Source organism: Apodemus sylvaticus, chromosome 5 (genome assembly GCF_947179515.1).
Source record: "Apodemus sylvaticus chromosome 5, mApoSyl1.1, whole genome shotgun sequence".
In the NCBI taxonomy this organism is placed as follows: domain Eukaryota; kingdom Metazoa; phylum Chordata; class Mammalia; order Rodentia; family Muridae; genus Apodemus; species Apodemus sylvaticus.
This window is the reverse complement of record NC_067476.1, coordinates 56932132-56950116: the sequence shown is the minus strand read 5'-3', so window position 1 is coordinate 56950116 and position 17985 is coordinate 56932132. Positions and strand designations below refer to the sequence as shown.

Below are 17985 nucleotides of genomic sequence, written 5' to 3'. Positions count from 1 at the left end.
TTGAAAAACCTGTGTAGTGATAAAAATGCATGACATCATTTATTTCTTTACAGTAGTAATGTGTTCTATGAACCCGAAGCTGCTAAGCTCAACAATGCCTCTATTCTAGCCCTCTGGTATACTGACATGTCAGAAAATACTCAAGAATTCAAGTATCACGAAGGTTACTATTTACCAATGAACAAAGCATGAGAACAGAAGAGGGGTTTAGTTCCTAGAGTCCTGGGACATGGAGGGATTATTGGGCAAGCCATCGCAGATGAGGCCAACTCTGTAGGTTTGTGGTGTGGAGGTGGGTACAGTGTATGAGGGATGGGTAAGACACGGGCCAGAAAAAAACACGGTATCTAGAGTTCTGCAAGCTGTGGGTTCCAGGTCATGAGGAGGGCCAGGGAGGGCATTTAGTGACCCACAGAAGACTCTGCATTGACAGGCAGGCAACGCATATGGTGGAAGGACTGGAGAGAAGCAGAATTAATCAGATACACATTTGAGAATGATTACTCTCAGAGCACTCTCAAACTATGTTGTCATAATAAAAGTTAAAAAGAAAGATGGAGTCATTCTTTAGGAAAAAGACGAAGTGAGCAAGCCCGTCTCTGGTAGGAGTCCAGTCAAAGTTCTGGGGATGATGCATGGAATTTCTGCCAACCAATGAAAGGGCCTGGCCACAAATCAGGTGCAACACTTCTAAGGTCTAACTGGTGTGACACAGGTATTACAGATACCCAGGAAAATTCGTTATTCTTCATAAATTTTCACGTATTGCAAATTTATTCTTTAATCTTATCTTTTTTTCATATTCAATTCATCAGCATACTGTGTACTTGTGTGTGTGTGTGTCTGTGCTCACATGCATAACCGCAGGTGCACGGCATGTGTGTGGAGGTCAGAGCATAACCTCAGGTGTTGGTCTTTGCCTTCCCCCTAGAGACAGGGTCACTGTGCCATTTCTCTCCTGCATCCTGCATCCTGCATCCTGCAGGCCAGCTGGCCTGAGAGGTCTCTGAGGCTTCTCCTGTCTCTGCCGCCCATCTTCCCACAGCACTGGGATCACAGGCACTCTTGCTATGTGTATCCAGCTTTTACAGGGCTTCTGGGGATTTGGACTCAGGTTCTTGTGTTTGTGAAGTGCTTTTATACACGGAGCCACCTCTTTAGCTCCCCTCCCTAGCACATCCTACCATCCAAACAGATAAAACCCAGATCAGTCAAGCAAGCAAAGGGTAACAAATTAATATCTCAGTTCTCAAAACAAATATCAAGTAATTTAAAAAATGTATGGCCTTGTCTTTTAAATTTTAATATAGAATACAATCATGAAAGAATTCCATTGTTAGTTTTTGATAAATAACTTAAAATACGTCTTTTATCTATGTATCTATGTGATATATATATATAGATAGATAGATATAGATATAAGTATAAGTAGTATAAGAAAAATGGATAAGGGGAGAGCTTGCTAAAAAAAAAAATGTAGCCTGACATGCTGGTGGGCCATGGCCCGTGGTGGCTTTGGGCTGACCAAAGGAGGGATGCCAGGAGAGAAGCAGAAAGCCATGGTGTATGTGCAAAGGCTGTTGCATGAGTTGTGGGAATCCATGAAGGTGACAGACTTTGGGCATACAGGGACACGGACCTTTAGAACCTTCCAGAATTCCCACCTGGACTGCAAGAGAAAGAAAGAAGCCCGAGAGGAGCAGAGAACAACCTACTTTGGAAGCATGACGTTCAGGGTTCCGACAGGCAGGATTTCCATTGACTTTCCCCAGAACTTGTTTTTCCATCTGATATCTGAGTGAGATAGCGAGAGGAGAAAATTCAATGTTCCATGTCTGATGAGTTCTGCAGCAACCAATACTGGTATCATATGTTACAAGTCATATGTTGCAATCACCACTGATCCTGTAGTGTGCATTTAACATCCCAAGGCCTTGATGGTCCTTGTGAAAAAACTAAGGTGAAAATAATGTGGTTCTTCTTCTTCTTCTTCTTCTTCTTTTTTTTTTTTTTTGGTTTTTTGGATTTGATTTTTTTGAGACAGGGTTTCTCTGTATAGCCCTGGCTGTCCTGGAACTCACTCTGTAGACCAGGCTGGCCTTGAACTCAGAAATCCACCTGCCTCTGCCTCCCAGAGTGCTGGGCTTACAGATGTGTATCACCACTACCCAGCTAATGTGGTTCTTCTCAGTTCATTATTTGTTGCTCTATAATCATGTTCCCTGTTTGTTTCCATCTAACAAAACAAATTCCAGAAGCTTGGAAGAAAATATGTGCATGTGAGAGGTCCTCATATGTGCACAAGAACATAGAGCCTATGGTGCATAAATCCCAAGATAATAATAAATGCTGTTCTGATTAAATGCCAAAAACAGTCACTATCTATATCTATATCATCTATATATCCTGAGCCTGAAGTATATGTAAAAATAACTGCAGTATGCTTATACCCCTGACTTATAACACATTTCTCCCTATATGAAGGAGTTATATGTCTCAGGAGAACAGCAAGAGATAAAATAGTGTACACTAAGATCTTTCCCTATAGATAGAGAAGATTTATAAGCCCGTGGGGTGAACTTAATGAAGTGTCTCCTGCACTGGCTATGGCACAGCCTGAGGGCCACCATCCCTTCTCATGTGATGACTTTATATTTTCCACATGGAGCCTCAGATCTACCTGCAAATCTGTAATAATCACTCAGTCCGTCTGGATAAACTAAGAAAGATTAGGGCTGTCCTCATAAGACTTCTGACTCCTGGTTATAATCAATAATTAACTTATTTCAAAGCAAAACTCCAAAGAGTCAAAAGACCATCAGTCACTTCAGTGTTTAAACTGGCGTCCCTGTGGGGGAGGGGGCCGCTTGAGAAAAATCTACAGGTTACAGTACAGTTTGCAGATGCTCTAATCCTTTACATAAAAAGTGCAGGATACTTGCATGTAAAAGATGTATTGCTCTCATGTATTTGAAATTCCCCTTGGATTACCTATAAGAACTAATAAAGTGTCAATCCTACGGAAATGGTTGTTATAGCTCCATTTCTTGTGGAATAAAAGAGAACTATTCGTACATGTTCAGTCGAGAGCGTTTTTTCATCTAGGTTGGTACACAGGCTCGTGGTCATGTTTGGGTTGACTAGATGTCTAGACAGATGTGCCAGTGAGCATTCCTTTGGGGGTTAAAATCTCTGCACATATGCTAGAGGGCAATTCTGCAAGAGGGCAACAGACATCAGTGCCGTAGCGCTGAGGCCTGCCCGCCCGCCAGCCAGCCAGCAAGGCACCACAAGGCCACGTGATGGCTCCAGGCCGCACAGGCAGCGTGGATCTCTGATGTGTGATGAACAGCGTGTAAGCTCTGTGGGCTCAGCATCTCATTTCCAAGGCGACACAGTTTCATATTAAAGCGGAAAATTTAATTTCTGAAGCCGATCCCCACCAACATTTACTAAGAGGCTCTGAGTTCCCGAGGCAGAGATAAAACTGCGCAGTGTGCTTTCGGCAGCTAGCAAAGGCCTGCAGACTTCTCTGTTTGACTCTCAAGAGTAAACGAAATACAAACCTTGCCAAAACACGAAGTTCTTGGATTCACAGTGACAGGCAGAAATGGGTGGATGATGGCTAACCTGGTAATTAAAGAAAAAAGGCAATCATGCTCTTATCCCAACTCCTATGAAGGAAGTTTATGTTTGATGGTTTGCTATAGCTTGGGCTGGCTTCAAACTCGCTGCAAAGCTAAGATGAGCCTTGAACTCCTGATCCTGCTGCCCCCACCTGCTGCGCTGGGATTACAGGATGCACTACAATACCTAGATCATCAATGATTTTTTTTTTTAAGAAAATAAAATCCTTCTTCCTTAATAAAAACTAGAGTATCCAGTTCCAAAAGTAAACTCGTCTCAAAATTATAAGTTGTTAATATTCATCATCATGCTTAAACACAGAGCACTGACACACACTTCAGGGGTCAATGGTGCAGTTAAATTATGTGAGTTTTCTGTTAACTGGTAAAATACCCTGTCTCATATGCATAGTTTTCAGGTAAGCTACTGAGCCGTCCTTGGACAGCAACCTTACTTACTTGTTCTGAGAAGAACCGAAATCCCTTATCTTCTCTTATGCACTCGTATGTCTCCCCCAGGACCGGATTGAATGGCTTGCTTCCTGCTCTGAAGTAGGTGGAACAGTACCCTGAGACTGCAAAGGCAGCGACGAGAACCTGCAAGGTCGTAGGAAAGGAGCACACTATAGGAGGGAGCACCCGGGTCTGCTTGCCTCCCACAGACTGCCCGTCCTTATGGAGGGCTGCAGATTTGATGCTGTGCGTATTTTCAGTTATTTGAATCTTCATCATTACACTGGAAGGGAGAGGTTAAACTACTCCTACTAGAACTGTCTGACAACTGAAGTCAAGTCCTCCACATTCGTGTGTCCACCCAATTTCCTGAATGTTGGAGAGCTCAGAGGTTCAGCGGCCGGCTTGTAAGCCATTTCACAGGTACACTCAGCCTCACAGGCATGCGGTTGTTGCTACTGGTGCTGCTTCGAGCAGAGGTCAAGCCCTCCAGCCTTATGGCATAGAGGACAAAGTACCAACAGCAAGTTGGTTTCTTAGAGCTATGTTCTGGAACAGATGGGCTCTCCTGGCACTCAAGACTAGCTGACAAAGCAAGGCCCAGAGTGCTTTAACCTCTAAGGAGTAAGGTATTTCTGACAAACTTTAGGGAACCATCTAGGCCAGCAAGTATGCCTACACAGCTCAAGGTCAACATGCACCTCAGGATCGCTATGAATGAGGCCCAACACATTTGTAAAGTGACTCTATATGGCAAAGCCAAGGGGTGAGCTCCCCAGGAGGAGAACAGCACATGGAAACCTCACAACATGAGTAGCTTTTGATAAGAGTATCTAGAACTTCCTGGCTTTGCTTGGTTATTCACACAGATCAAATCTCTAAACCTAAACCGTGAGAATGTTCTAGAACAAGGCAGTCTACACAATGGTGTGGCCTAGCTCAAGTCTTCTAGGGGGCGCTGCCCTGTCCTCTGTTACCATACCATCCTCTCGTAGGGGTCGTCGGTCTCTGAGGCCTTGTCTAGGAGCTCGCTGTACTCCATTTCCTCACAGAGGTGCTGCAGAGTGTTGAGTGGCTCGTTGAGCTCCACGGGCATTGAGACCTTTGACAGGTCTTTGCCAATGTTGTTCCTCAAGATATTCCACAGGTTAATGTTACTGGTGTCTGGGCAAGGAGCAGGCAGGCAGGTGCGACGGCCATTGCGGAAGGCACCTCCTGTGAGCTCCCCATTCAGGACTGGGAGAGGAAGAAGTGAGACAAGTGCTCAAAACATCAGGGTAGGATTTTAAGCAATGTTTTTAAATATACTCAAATATTATTTAAGAAAGCAAAGTCGTGTGTGTGTGTGTGTGTGTGTGTGTGTGTGTATTTCAACAAGAGGCATTTTTCATAACTAGAGGTAAGCCTTCCCTACTTAACCACAAACTCAACAGATTTCATAACTGCCACCTGGATAGATTATGCAAAAGAGAAGCTATGAATACCGAAGTGAATAACCACTGAGGGGAAGGAAGGAATGGCTGGCTACTGATTTGCCACGGTTAGAATGTATCATGTAGATAGAACAACCCCGATAATCAAACAATGCGTACTTTGCCGAGAAATGTTGTCGGCGACACTGGTGTTGTCCTCAGATATGTTGTCACTCACATCGCTGATGTAGGACTCATCATCGGAAGCCTGAGGAAGTAAGGGGGAGAGGTGGTGAGAGCGCTTCTTAGGACTCCTGTCTAGACAGCTCAGATCATCAGATGGTGAAAAGTAGCAAACTCTCGTTCAAGTGAGCAGCAGACATCTCAGTGAAAGTTTAACTTGGCAGATGTTCAAAGAATACCTGAGTGTCTTCTACAAGATGCTAGAGGGAAGCGCTGTTTTGAAGGAGCTCCTTGGCGGTGGTGCATGCCTTTAATTTCAGCACTTGAGGGGAAGAGGCAGGAGGATCTCTGTGAGTTTGAGGTCAGCCTGATCTACAAATCTAGTTCTAGGACAGCTTGGGCTACACAGAGAAACCTTGTCTCAGAAAGAAAGGAAGGAAGGAAGGAAGGAAGGAAGGAAGGAAGGAAGGAAGGAAGGAAGGAAGGAAGGAAGGAAGGAAGGAAGGAGGGAAAGAAGGAAAGAAGGAAGGAAGGAAAGAAGGAAAGAAGGAAAGAAGGAAAGAAGGAAAGAAGGAAAGAAAGAAAAAGAAAAACAAAAACCAAACCAAACCAAAACAAAATGTAGCTCCCATCTTAGCTAAGGTGGGAAAGGCCAGTATGTTTAATTCAGGAAAATACAGTACACAAGACATACACAGAAAAGAAGGCTTGTGTCTCTACCCAGAGGATTCCAGATAGGCTGCCCAGAGCAGAGTTATTGAGCAGAGGGTGTGGGAGATATCCAAGAAAGGAGTTTCCCAGTCATTGAGACAGAGATGCATGGGAAGGAGGGAGGGGCAAAGGTAGAAACAATTAGGGAAACATTTACCCAAGGACTGCTGGAAAGTTAACAGTGTCTGTAGCCAAGTGCAGAACACAGGAAGAAAGCACGACAGTGACGATAGGTTTTATTCAGACAACCTGAAGGGTCATTAAAACCCAACAAGCTGCAAGGGAGTCCACAGAGTCAGACCTAGTTGTCCACAAGATGCTTGGAGCTCCAGCTTCCTTTAAGGAGGTGAGATGAGCAGATGCTACAGAGATCTAGGTAAGAAATCCTAGCAGCCTAGAATCTGACAACGTACAGCAGGATGGGGAGAGTATCAAACATTAGGTCATCGTCTTCATGAGAAGAACGAATGGAGCATCCATGAAAACATCGGGTGTAGGGCTACAGCTTATGGCTGCAGCTCAGTGGTGGACTATCTACCTAGCATGCGTAAGTTCTAGGTTCAATCCCTAACACTGCAAAAACAAATCAGCAAAAAAACTAAAATGAAACCCAAGTGGAGAGCGAAATGAAGGAACAGTGTGAGGTACAGAGAGTCAGAGCAGTTAAGTAAGGGCACTGGAAGGGTTGGGAATAGGGAAGCCAAGGTCTCCACTTCACGCAGAAAAACAATGCTCGTCACTGTCTTCAAAGTAGAGAGTAGCATCTAAAACCAAAACATCCCACCTATAAAAGTATTAGCAAGTCCATGAGGGCAAATGGACTTTGAAAATCACCTGCACTGCCATCACCTACAGGACCATTCAGTGGGCTTCATTCCCAGAACCTCATAATGGAAGTTTAAACACACCCTGCAAGTATCTTCACTACTAACAAAGATGATCACTCTGTTTGACCATTTGTTTTGGTGCCTTGAGGGTCTTGCTATAGAGCTCTGGCTTGTCTAGAATTTATTGTGTAAAATAAGTTGGACAACTTGCAGTGTGCTTCCCACTTGTGCTTCCCTGGGCAGTGCTGGGACTGCAGTTATGCTCAGCATGTCTGGATCTTTAGTTTTGCTTTGCCTCCCAAGAGACGATGCTCTTCATCTGTATTGGGAAAGGTGGCACATTTAATGTGCGCTGATGGAATGCAGAGATGAAGCAGGGTGCAGGTGCCTCCGCGACAGACAAGGATGGGTAAGCTCTTTGTAAACCTGTTTGTCTTTCAATAGTCCACTGTTATTGTATAAACTGCATTTTCCTAGTTTGCAACCTAGCTTTGTTTTTAACTTTGTTATGTCGACATTTTTGCTACTCAAAGTTTTAAATTTTAGTATAATAAAAACTACTGGGTTTGAGGGCACAGCTAAGTGGTAGAAAGTTTACCTAGCATGCCAAAGGCCATGGGCTTGATTTTTAGTACTGCTGAAAGTATTTTAATTAATTTTTAATGTTTAGTATTTCCAGATTTGTGGATGTTTTTTAGGGTTGACGGGATGATCTGGCAGTAGAGTGCTTGCTGTATAAGCATAAAGGACTTGAAATCAGATTCCTGGCATCCATGTAAAAATTGGATGTGGTGCGTGTACCTGAAATCCCAGCAATGGAGGGGAGGAGACAGAGTCCCCAGGCACCCTAGACAAATCAATTAACACCAGGGCTCAGGGACAGAATGTGTCTCAAAAAATGAGATGGAGAGAAACTGAAAAAGATACTGGATATGGACCTCTGGCTTCTATACATACATGTGTGTATACAAAGAAACACCCAGAGGCATGCACGTACAAGAACACATACACACACAGCCCTCCCCAGTCTCTCTCTCTCTCTCTCTCTCTCTCTCTCTCTCACACACACACACACACACACACAGGGAGAGAGAGAGAGAGAGAGAGAGAGAGATTAAGTAAATAAATACCAGGGTAGAAAAGAGTTCACATATTCTACATGTTACTCTGCAAGACTTGTACACATGGGCACATGGGTCAGGGCAATAGGATTTTTGATTTTGCATGTGAGGTCTATAAACATGGAAAACTGAGAATAAATTTTTTTTCTTATTTATGTGTTTCTCCTCTACTTGGTCTCTACAGTTCACACTCGCTGCAAGAGAGCTAGAGGGAACGGCACTGGGCTCTGTAAAGGTGAGCTCATTAGCCCACAGGGAAGAAGAGGCCAGTCAATCTCTCCCACCCGATTTCTCTAAAATAGTGGTTCTCAACCTTCCTAACACTGCAACCCTCTAATAAAGTCCCTCATGTCGTGGTGACCCTCCAGCCATAAAATTATTTCATTGATACTCCATAACTGTGTAATGTTGCTACTATTATGAATCTGACTGTAAAATGTCTGATACGCAGGATATCTGATCTGGTACCCCTGTTAAAGGGTGGTTCAGCTCCTAAAGGGGCTCTAAAATTAATCTTACTCAATTGCAGCCAAGGAGACAAGTGCCTACCAGAACTGGATGTATACTGCAATCTTGTTTGTTGTTAGCATTTGTTAAGGAAACAGCCACGCTTAAATACACTCTGGTTTCTGATTTCTCCTAAAACTACTGTGTCATAAATGATACATTATTGCTCGTGTATAATTCTGCAGTGACTGTGGACATGTCAGAGATACACATGTCCCATGTTTGTGTACAGCAATGGGGGCTAGGCTGTTTGTTGTGGTCCTTTCATGTGGTCCTATGCATAGACCAAGACCCTGTAGTGTTACCAAGGTCTGTGTCTTCCCTGTGAGCCAGACGTGCTGGAGCAAAATATCTTGGTTCTGAACTTTGGGGTTCAAAAATAAATCAGGAACTATATTTTAAAGGTGATTAGGCATGCACAAGTTTTAAAGCAGACACTAGGCTACTAGGCTGGTAGATAATTCTGAAAAGAAGTAGGTCATCTTTTTAAAAAAATGATGTAGCTTTTAGTAGACAATTTTCTAAAAGGGTTCTGAGGACTCGTTAAGTAAATGGACTGGTAGCTACCACGTCCCCAGTCAGATAAATTTTGATGTGAACACTTCTCAGAAGCATCGTGGGCAAATGGCCTGAAAGAACACCTCCCTTTATTCAGTTAGTGAATTCACTGGACTATTTGAGAGACAAAACGGTGGTGTTTCTACCTTTGTGGGACTTGTACTCTAGAGGTGAAAACACTCAAAATACAGGTGAAATGGATGAAACAAACTGTGTTGGGGAGTGATAACTGGGGGGGTGGGGAAGAGAAATAAACAAGGAATACCAAGGGCTAGGGGAAAGAGGGAAACCGAACACTCCACTGCAGGCAGGTCAGCTATTACGGGCCTCCCTCAAGGTGGCCTCTGAGGAAGGAATTAGACTGTGTATGTGGGGAGAAGCTAGCATACATGTTCTGGGAGAAACTCTCCAGCCAGCATGGATGCCAAGTGCAGAGAGCCTGTCTCCACTGGCTACCTCAGAATAGAACACACAACCTTCATTCACTCTGCAGCTGTGACTGGGACTCATACACCTATGCTGGACTCACTGGGTGAGCTTGTCTCGTGTGTTAGTGTGAAGTCCCGAGGAGCTTTCTAGAGGGTTCTCATCATGAGACATTCAAGAGATTGGAACAGGTCAGACTGACCCCAGAGCAAGCCCTTAATGGAAAAGGAGTGACAACTCTGAGAACATAGTGGTGATCATCATTTGAGTTTATTTCTTGGCCTATTCCTGAGTATTGTGGTAAGGGAAGAAGATGTGACTAAAACTGCTATTTTTGAAAATCTTTAAAACTCAGGGCATAAGAAGAGGCACGCAGTTCAGTTCTTTCCAGTGTGGATTGTATAAAAGACTACTTCTCTTTCTCATAACAAGAGACAATACCGTGTCTTTAGCAAACTGACAACTCCAGGAATCACTCCTTTGGCTGCTGGAAGGATCTAGAACACAAAGGAACACGAAGCTACACCTGAGTACAGAGATCAGATTATTGGCATTTTTGTGTGACAGATAAAACTGTTATTCAAAGAATATTGGGGACTGGGACATGATCAGGTTTGTCTTATAGAATTATTAAATCACCCAACAGAAAGTGGTTTTCCATTTCTCCCACCCTTTCTACATCACCAAGTGGCCCTCATGATGACCTCAGTCATGGTTGGTTTGTCTATTTTGGAACATATATGTTTGATTATTTCCCTTTATTCTTCCGAGTTAGGAGGCCGGAGTTTCAGCCCAGAGATGCTTTCAAGTGCCCGCCCAGGACGGGAAGCACCACAGCTCTACTTTAATGTGAGCATGTTCCTGTGATGTAAACACATACCCAGCTCAGAGTCGCAGAGTCTTATGGGTTTTACCCAGACTCACAGTTGCAAGCAGATGAGATGGACACACCCAGAAACCCACCTCGTTCTCCGATGAACTTGCAGACAGGAGCACCTCTTGGGCATCAAAGAACTCTGACACTGATTCTGACATAGAGAGGCGGCTCTCATTGGCCACCTGCTGTGACAGAGGGAGGTTGACGTGGATCTGCTCGCCAGGCTACAGGAGAGAGAAGCATATGACAGACTCATGTTCTCCCTCCTATAAGCACCACTATTCCTGCAAACGAATTAGATGATTTCTAGAGAATGCCAAACTTTCTGTTAACACTAGTGACAATGTTTGACTTGCTACCCTGTACAATTCCATCTGCTGTGTCTAGAGACTCTAAAAGGCAGAGTGGAAAGATGGCGATGTTACAACTTGATTTCAAGACTAGGCCCTACTGATATGAAACGGAATTTAACAGGTGAGACCTCTGTTAAAAATGTCAACGGACTGTAGTCTTAGGCCTGTCATTACTAGTTATGGTCTAAGCAGTAAACTGAGCCTCAAGAGGTATTTACAGAAACTTCTAGAGACAACTGAGCAGATAATATATAAGATTACTTTCTCAAATAGGATATATATAATTAAATTTCCAACTAAATAATGAATTTAAAACCAATAAAAAGTGTCTGAACTACTGAATGTCATTTCAAGTAAAATGTTGTTTATATGTGCAATGGTACAAACTTTACTTCAGAAAAATTTTTAAAAATATTTATTTTTTTTATGTATATGAGTATACCATTGCTCTCTTCAGACACACCAGAAGAGGGCATCAGATCCCATTACAGATGATTGTGAGCCACCATGTGGTTGCTGGGAACTGAACTCGAGACCTCTGGAAGAGTGCTCTTAACCACTAAGCCATCTCTCCAGCCCCAGAAAAAAACATTTTTTTTAAAGAATATACTATATATTTTAATTCACTTTTCAGGTTGAAGAGTCCAATTAAGAATTATAGAGTAATTTTGAGTTTTCATTTATTTACGTATGGGGGCACACATACATGTGCATGGCCTGAGGACAACCTACAGCCATCTACTCTTCCTTCCACTCTGTGGCTCCCCAGAGACTGAACTCAGGTCATCAGGCTTGGTGGCACGTGCATTCCTTGACTTGCTGAATCACCTTGCTGGCTCTAAATGTTTTTTAAAGTGGTAAATTTTAGAAGTATTCCTAGACTCTGAGCAATTGAGCGCAGATAAGTGTGAGTTGAGTTCAGCGAGACCCTAAAGATGAATGGGAACAGGTGGGCAACTTAAACCAATGGTAAGATGCCTTGGGATATTTCAAGCAGAACACTGAGAGTGACTTATAGTAAAATCAATGGCTCTTGTGCAAATATGACCGTAGCATTAGTTTAAACTCATTAGCATTAGTTTGTTTGATGCATTGCTGTGTACAAATCTCATGAGCATTAAATAGCAATTTCACAAAAAGCTCATACGCCTTTTAGCCTGCATTCTTTATGCTTTTCTATCTTCATGCCATTTCTTCTAAAGAAAAAACAGAATAGTACTATGGAGCGTTGTTGAAAGCGAACTGCTCAGTGCAGTGCCCGGCACACCGTCAGTTTTCACTTGACACCCATTAGCTAAACCCTGGGTCTCTGTTGGCTAGACAAGCAGCCTACCACGGGGCTACACTTCCAGTCCCTGCTGGCTTTGGTTGTCTGAGTCATCATGAAGGACCCTAGCTGCACCCTTGGCTTTGTTTTTAGCGAGAACAGGTAGCTTCTTCCCAACACAACTCCCTCTAAAGAAACCTTTAAGCAATTGTTTATATAACAATTTCTCAGCTAAAATGTTTTTTCAACATTTCATCAGACATTTGTTGACAATGAACATGTTAAATGAAGAACGGGACAGATGCAGAAAATTAACAAGCTGGGATAGATATATAAATTAAATATTTGGTGACCTCAGGTGAACATAGAACTAAATAAGAGAGACAGTGACCACCAATAATAAATGACATCAAGTTCACCTACGTCTTTTTACTTCAAAGACTACTGAGCTGTCTCTAACACAAATGTTCATGGACAGAATATTATTAACAGAAAATAACTGCTTAAAATAGGAGAATATATGCAGTGATTTAGATGCCATAGAAAAGGTATTCTATGTCCACTCATGATGAGCCTTACCTCATCGGGGCTAGGGATAATATTTACACTGACAACGTGATCACAGATGGTAGACTCTGAGTGTATTCTGCTCAGCCGACTCCGGAGCTCAGCGTTCTGGTTAAGTGCCTTAAAGTAACAAAAACTGCAACTGTAACTGCACATTAATAAGCAAGCGTTATGAACAAATATAAGAGACAACTTGAGACAGCAAATTCTGAGAGGTTCTCTGTGGGAGTCTTACCATGCGCTGGACCATGTAAGTTAAGAAGGAAATAAAATGGCTCAGAGTTATGACATTAATTTTTTTTGTAATATAAGACCACTATTTAAGTAGGTTAGTCAACTGAAATATTTAATGGGCTTCATAAAAATGATATATGGATTTTTCTCCTCCTTAGAGGCATATCCATTACATCCAAGACCAGTCTACCATCACACATATATCACTTTGTACAGTCAGGAATGATTATATATGATTATATATGATATATATATATATATAACATATATGATAATATATGATATATAATATATAATATATGATAATATATAATATATATGATGATATGATATAATTCTTTTTCCTTTTGTGTTACTCTCTAAAGTTTAGGATTCATTTCAAAGACATCATCTTACAAATATTTGGGATAATTAATTAACTGGCTTTAGTGTAGAGAATTATCTTTCAGTCAGATGAAAGGAAATGGCTGTTTTTATTTTTTCTGGGAGCCCATAATTAATCCTCTTGGCAGTACAGTGGAGCCAACAAAAGCAGCCTCAAAGGCACTTTGGCCAAACAGCACGGACACAGACAACCATAATAAGAACCTAAGTCCAACAGCAGCCAGCTCCGAGTATCTGGTACTTTGAACACACCAGAAATGAGCCTCCGTAAAGCACCGTTTACACAGTCTCGCACATGCAGCAACTGCGTCAGATATGAGAACAGGACAGCTTCCCATGAGCACGCCCCTTCTCAGGCTCCTGGCCATGAGGCTCAGGAGGCCTTCCACACCTCACACTCATGTGCGGGAATGTGGTCCATTTCTGTGTCAGGATGCAGCTCACTGGAATTTTATCAAGCTTCAGGTAGAATGGCTTTGTGAGGACAAGGCCTGTGCACGAATGGCCAACCCCTTTCCTTCCTGTTAGTAGTGGGGACTGATAAATGGACATGGGTGTCTTGAGTAGACAGTATATGCCAGGGCTTATTAAAGGGCGCCTGCCAGCTTCTGTGTAAAGCCTTTAGAACAAATTTGCATGATGTGTTAAGCAACACACTGGATCTGGTGTGACAAGTATGGGTAGTTTGAAGGACAATACTAATCCAACAGCATTGCATGCAGTTAGAGGAGGAAATGTCCAGTTATCTAAGAAACCATGGACATACTAAGCAAGAGATGTATGTAAGGAAGCCATGTGCCTCAAAGGAAAAATTCTAATATCTTGTCATCGGTATAAGTGCTTATATAATTTTTAAAAAGTTTTTACGAATTTATTTAATGTATATGAGTTCTCTATTTGCACATATGCCTGTGTGACAGATGAAGGCATCATACAGAAGACAACATCAGATCACATTATACATGGCTGTGGTCACCATGTGGGTGCTGGGAATTGAACTCAGGACCTCAGAAAGAGCAGTCAGTGCTCTTAACTGCTGAGCCATCTCTTCAACTCCCTCAGATCATTTTTAATAGAAGCAAAATCCCACTTACAAATCTGAAAAAAAAATGGTTGCTTCAAGCTGATCCTTGTGGCTAGCTTACTTGTTATTTCTGTGGTCATTTCCTTTGCCCATAAGTATACACTGTTACTGAAACATCCAGGCCAAAACTACCTTGCCACATGTAAATGGGGGGCGGGGGCTCTGGTAAAGCATTTGATGAGCTGATTGCCAGAGACAGTTTTGACCTGAGACTTCCAAATAAATCTCAATCATCTGATCTTTTTAAAATGACCACACCTTCGGTTGACACCGGAACAGGTTCATGGACCAAGCGCCCCATGAAATCACAAGTGTAGGTAATGCTCTTCTTCAGGGAAGAAATGTTATAAAACATATGTTTTCTATTAATAAGGCATGTTGTGCAACTTCTCACTCTGAGTATTTAAAAATACTAAGAGCTCATTGAAACTCTCATCTTAGCCAATTTCCATTAAATGTGATCTTGTCTACAGACATGTGTAAGGACACACAGGAAAGCCTCAAACAGTAAAGCTAGTGGGAAGTGAACTACATGAGCCTTTAACATTGTTTGTATACTTTTTAAAATGTGACGATAACCTTTTCTTTTTCTGGCATATAAGTGGAAAAATTCTGGGAGTGGGAAATGAGGTTTTCTTGATTTTAAGACCAAGTAGGTAAGACATAAACTATTGACAGCCTCACTATATAGCCCATGCTATCTTAAGACTTGGATTTCTCCTGCCTCAGCCTTCCGAGTTCCTGGGATTACAGACTTGTTCTATTGTGTCCTGGCTATAGACTGTGATTCCTTTTATTTATAAAGTAAGGCAGTTGTGGTGGGTAACTTCTGATGCTCATTTCAAATTTGACTAAAATGCCATGTTGAAATCTTGCACAGTGCTCTTTGGTCAACATTCTGAAGAACAACTGCATACCTTCAAGAAAGTCAAGTGATTATTATTGTTATTTATGAATAACAATAGTCAAGTTATTGTTATTGTTATTGATATTCTGCATCTGAGGGTTTTCTGGCATTCACATTTTGCATGAAGGCGCTTTCTACACTTCTAAGGGCGACCCAGGGCTGCACAGGAGAGTGACCATAGCGGCTTCCCATTGTGTGTGGCTTATTTAGGTATTTATTGGAATGGTCTGGAAAGAGATGTTTTTAATCCATGTCTTTTAATTTTCTTATACCCCCGCTAAACCCCCATTTTCTCCTCACTTAGGTGGCAAACAGGTATCACAATAGAAGAAAATTCTTAAGTGTGTTCTTTACTGAGATAAAGAATAAATAACAAAGGTTCTAAATTCTGTTTTGTTTTTTACTTCTAAGTTTTCCAAATTTCAAAAGTACAATTTCTGAAATTATTGCTAATAGTTCAGATGAAGAATCTGTGCTAATTGAATAACTGCAATTGGCTGCCAAAATGTTGACACTAGGCCAAAGAAAAAGGCTTGCATTTTACTCTTAAGCACAGCACAACACATTTTACTAGCTCCAAATGTCAAAGTTGTAACAAACCAAGAACTGAAACTGAACTAAATCCTACTTCTATTTCAAACAGACATCACCTCCATGGCATTCAGGGCAAATACTGGAAAGAAATGACTTTGAGAATATATATGCAGTGGTAGACACAAGACTCGTTACAGGACACAAAGAGTAAGAAATAAGTCACTCCATCTCCGGAAACTCAAGCTGGCAACCAGGCATGCACCAGTGCGCTTCAGCAGTCTTCCTCAGGCTGGCTCCTCCTTTTGCCTTGATGATCAGTATGCTTGTGAAATTGACTGCAGCCAAGTGTGTGAAAGCTGGGCACAGGGCTCCCCAGCAGGGCCCAGAGCCACCTTTTCTAATGGTATTGTAGAAACTGAAGTGACTGAGGAACAGAGGTACTGAGCGAGTGAGAGATGGCAACTGGAGTGATGATCATATGAAAGAGCCCAGAAGAGGATACAAAATAACGCAGGGACGGTGCTCAAGGAGAGTGAACAGGTCAGAGCAAGGGAAAAGGAGGCGCATCCCAGCCACGGGGGCCAGCCACTGAGCAGGAGAAACCTCGAGGGCCTGCCTGGAAGAGGACCACTTTGCTTTGTACATAGGGGCCAAGGCCAACAGGGCCCTAGGACTAAGCTGTGCCTATAGTTCTTCACTGAGCAGCCATACAGGGACCTCTGCACTGCCTAGTGAGCCTGGACTGTGTGGAAGGCCGCACAGACCACACCCATGCCCCTTGCATCTGTCCTCAAACACACCAGCCTCTAACACATTCAGAAAAGCAGTTCCTGTTTGCTCTGTTCTAGCAGTTACTCTTTGAAGTTCCGAATCATAATCAATCCTTACGTCCCATCTTCTTCAGACAATAGATAGAAAGTCACCCTAGACTCAGGGAGACACTGGCGCAATCATTTTACTAAGTGGAAGCGTGGGTTCTGGGAAGGGAACGTGGCTGCCTGAGTTGGAAACGATTAGTAACACTGGGCAAGAACTTTCATACAATCAAATCCTTTGAGTGAAGGTAAAGCAGGTTCTAAAGAATGAGAAAATTAATGCAAACACTGCCAAGACTCAAATTCTGAGCAAATATCATTGTTTTGTTTTCAAATTTAAAAATACTGTTATATTTAGAAAATGAAAGAGTAGAAAATATATTTTTAAATTCATACAATATCATCTAACTGTTGTTACCACTGTGTCAATCTTTCTAGCGTTTCTTCTGCTGCACCCCTATTATATTATTTCCCAGGTACGTGCCTTTCACTCCATATCTGCGCTTTACTCAGTAGCCATAAATACGGGCTTTAGACCCTTTATAAACATGATTTAGATAGCTGCTCAGAAAGCAATGGTTTCATATTATCGGACACATAGTTACTAAGTTTTATTATAATAAATACATTGTGATATCTGCATAGACCCACAGAGACAATGAAATTTAATATATAGCTAAACAAATGTAAAGGATCTATGAAAAACATCTTCATACCCCCTAAATTTGAGTCCCAGGGAACTGCGTACACTTGGAATTCTTCTCCTATCACGAACTATTTATTTACAGTCTGTGTAATGCTGTGGACAGGAAACATGACAGATACTGCAGCTGGGATTTTAAGTTATGCCATTATGCGCCTCGAGCAAACATTTGCCTTACAGTCTCATTCTCAAAATATTTCAATAATTCTAAGTGTGCATTTCCCCCACAGCACACACCTCTGAAGCTCACTGTGAATGTTTTCCCCTCCTCTCTTGCTTTCGGCAATGCACAAAAATAATGACTTGCTTAAAGACTGTGGTGTGATGACTTAGGGAAACAAAGTAGTTGCGGTTGGGGTAGGTGGTCACATGCTGCTGCTCACATTCATACAGATTCAGTTCACACTACACTCAGCACAAGCTGTGTAAAAATCCT

The 17985-nt window shown here is 42.2% G+C and overlaps 1 protein-coding gene across 1 annotated transcript in view; it reads right to left on the bottom strand.

Annotated features, from left to right (window-relative positions):
* The window catches only part of Osbpl6 (oxysterol binding protein like 6), a 188156-nt gene that overhangs the window by 10304 nt on the left and 159867 nt on the right, over positions 1 to 17985 (bottom strand). Inside the window, exons 15-21 of the mRNA XM_052182759.1 lie at positions 12901 to 13008; positions 10788 to 10925; positions 5672 to 5759; positions 5062 to 5315; positions 4086 to 4223; positions 3567 to 3630; positions 1716 to 1794 (exon numbers count right to left, since the gene is read on the bottom strand). Coding sequence (XP_052038719.1) covers positions 1716 to 1794; positions 3567 to 3630; positions 4086 to 4223; positions 5062 to 5315; positions 5672 to 5759; positions 10788 to 10925; positions 12901 to 13008 — 869 coding nt within the window. The remainder of the gene's footprint in view (positions 1 to 1715; positions 1795 to 3566; positions 3631 to 4085; positions 4224 to 5061; positions 5316 to 5671; positions 5760 to 10787; positions 10926 to 12900; positions 13009 to 17985) is intronic.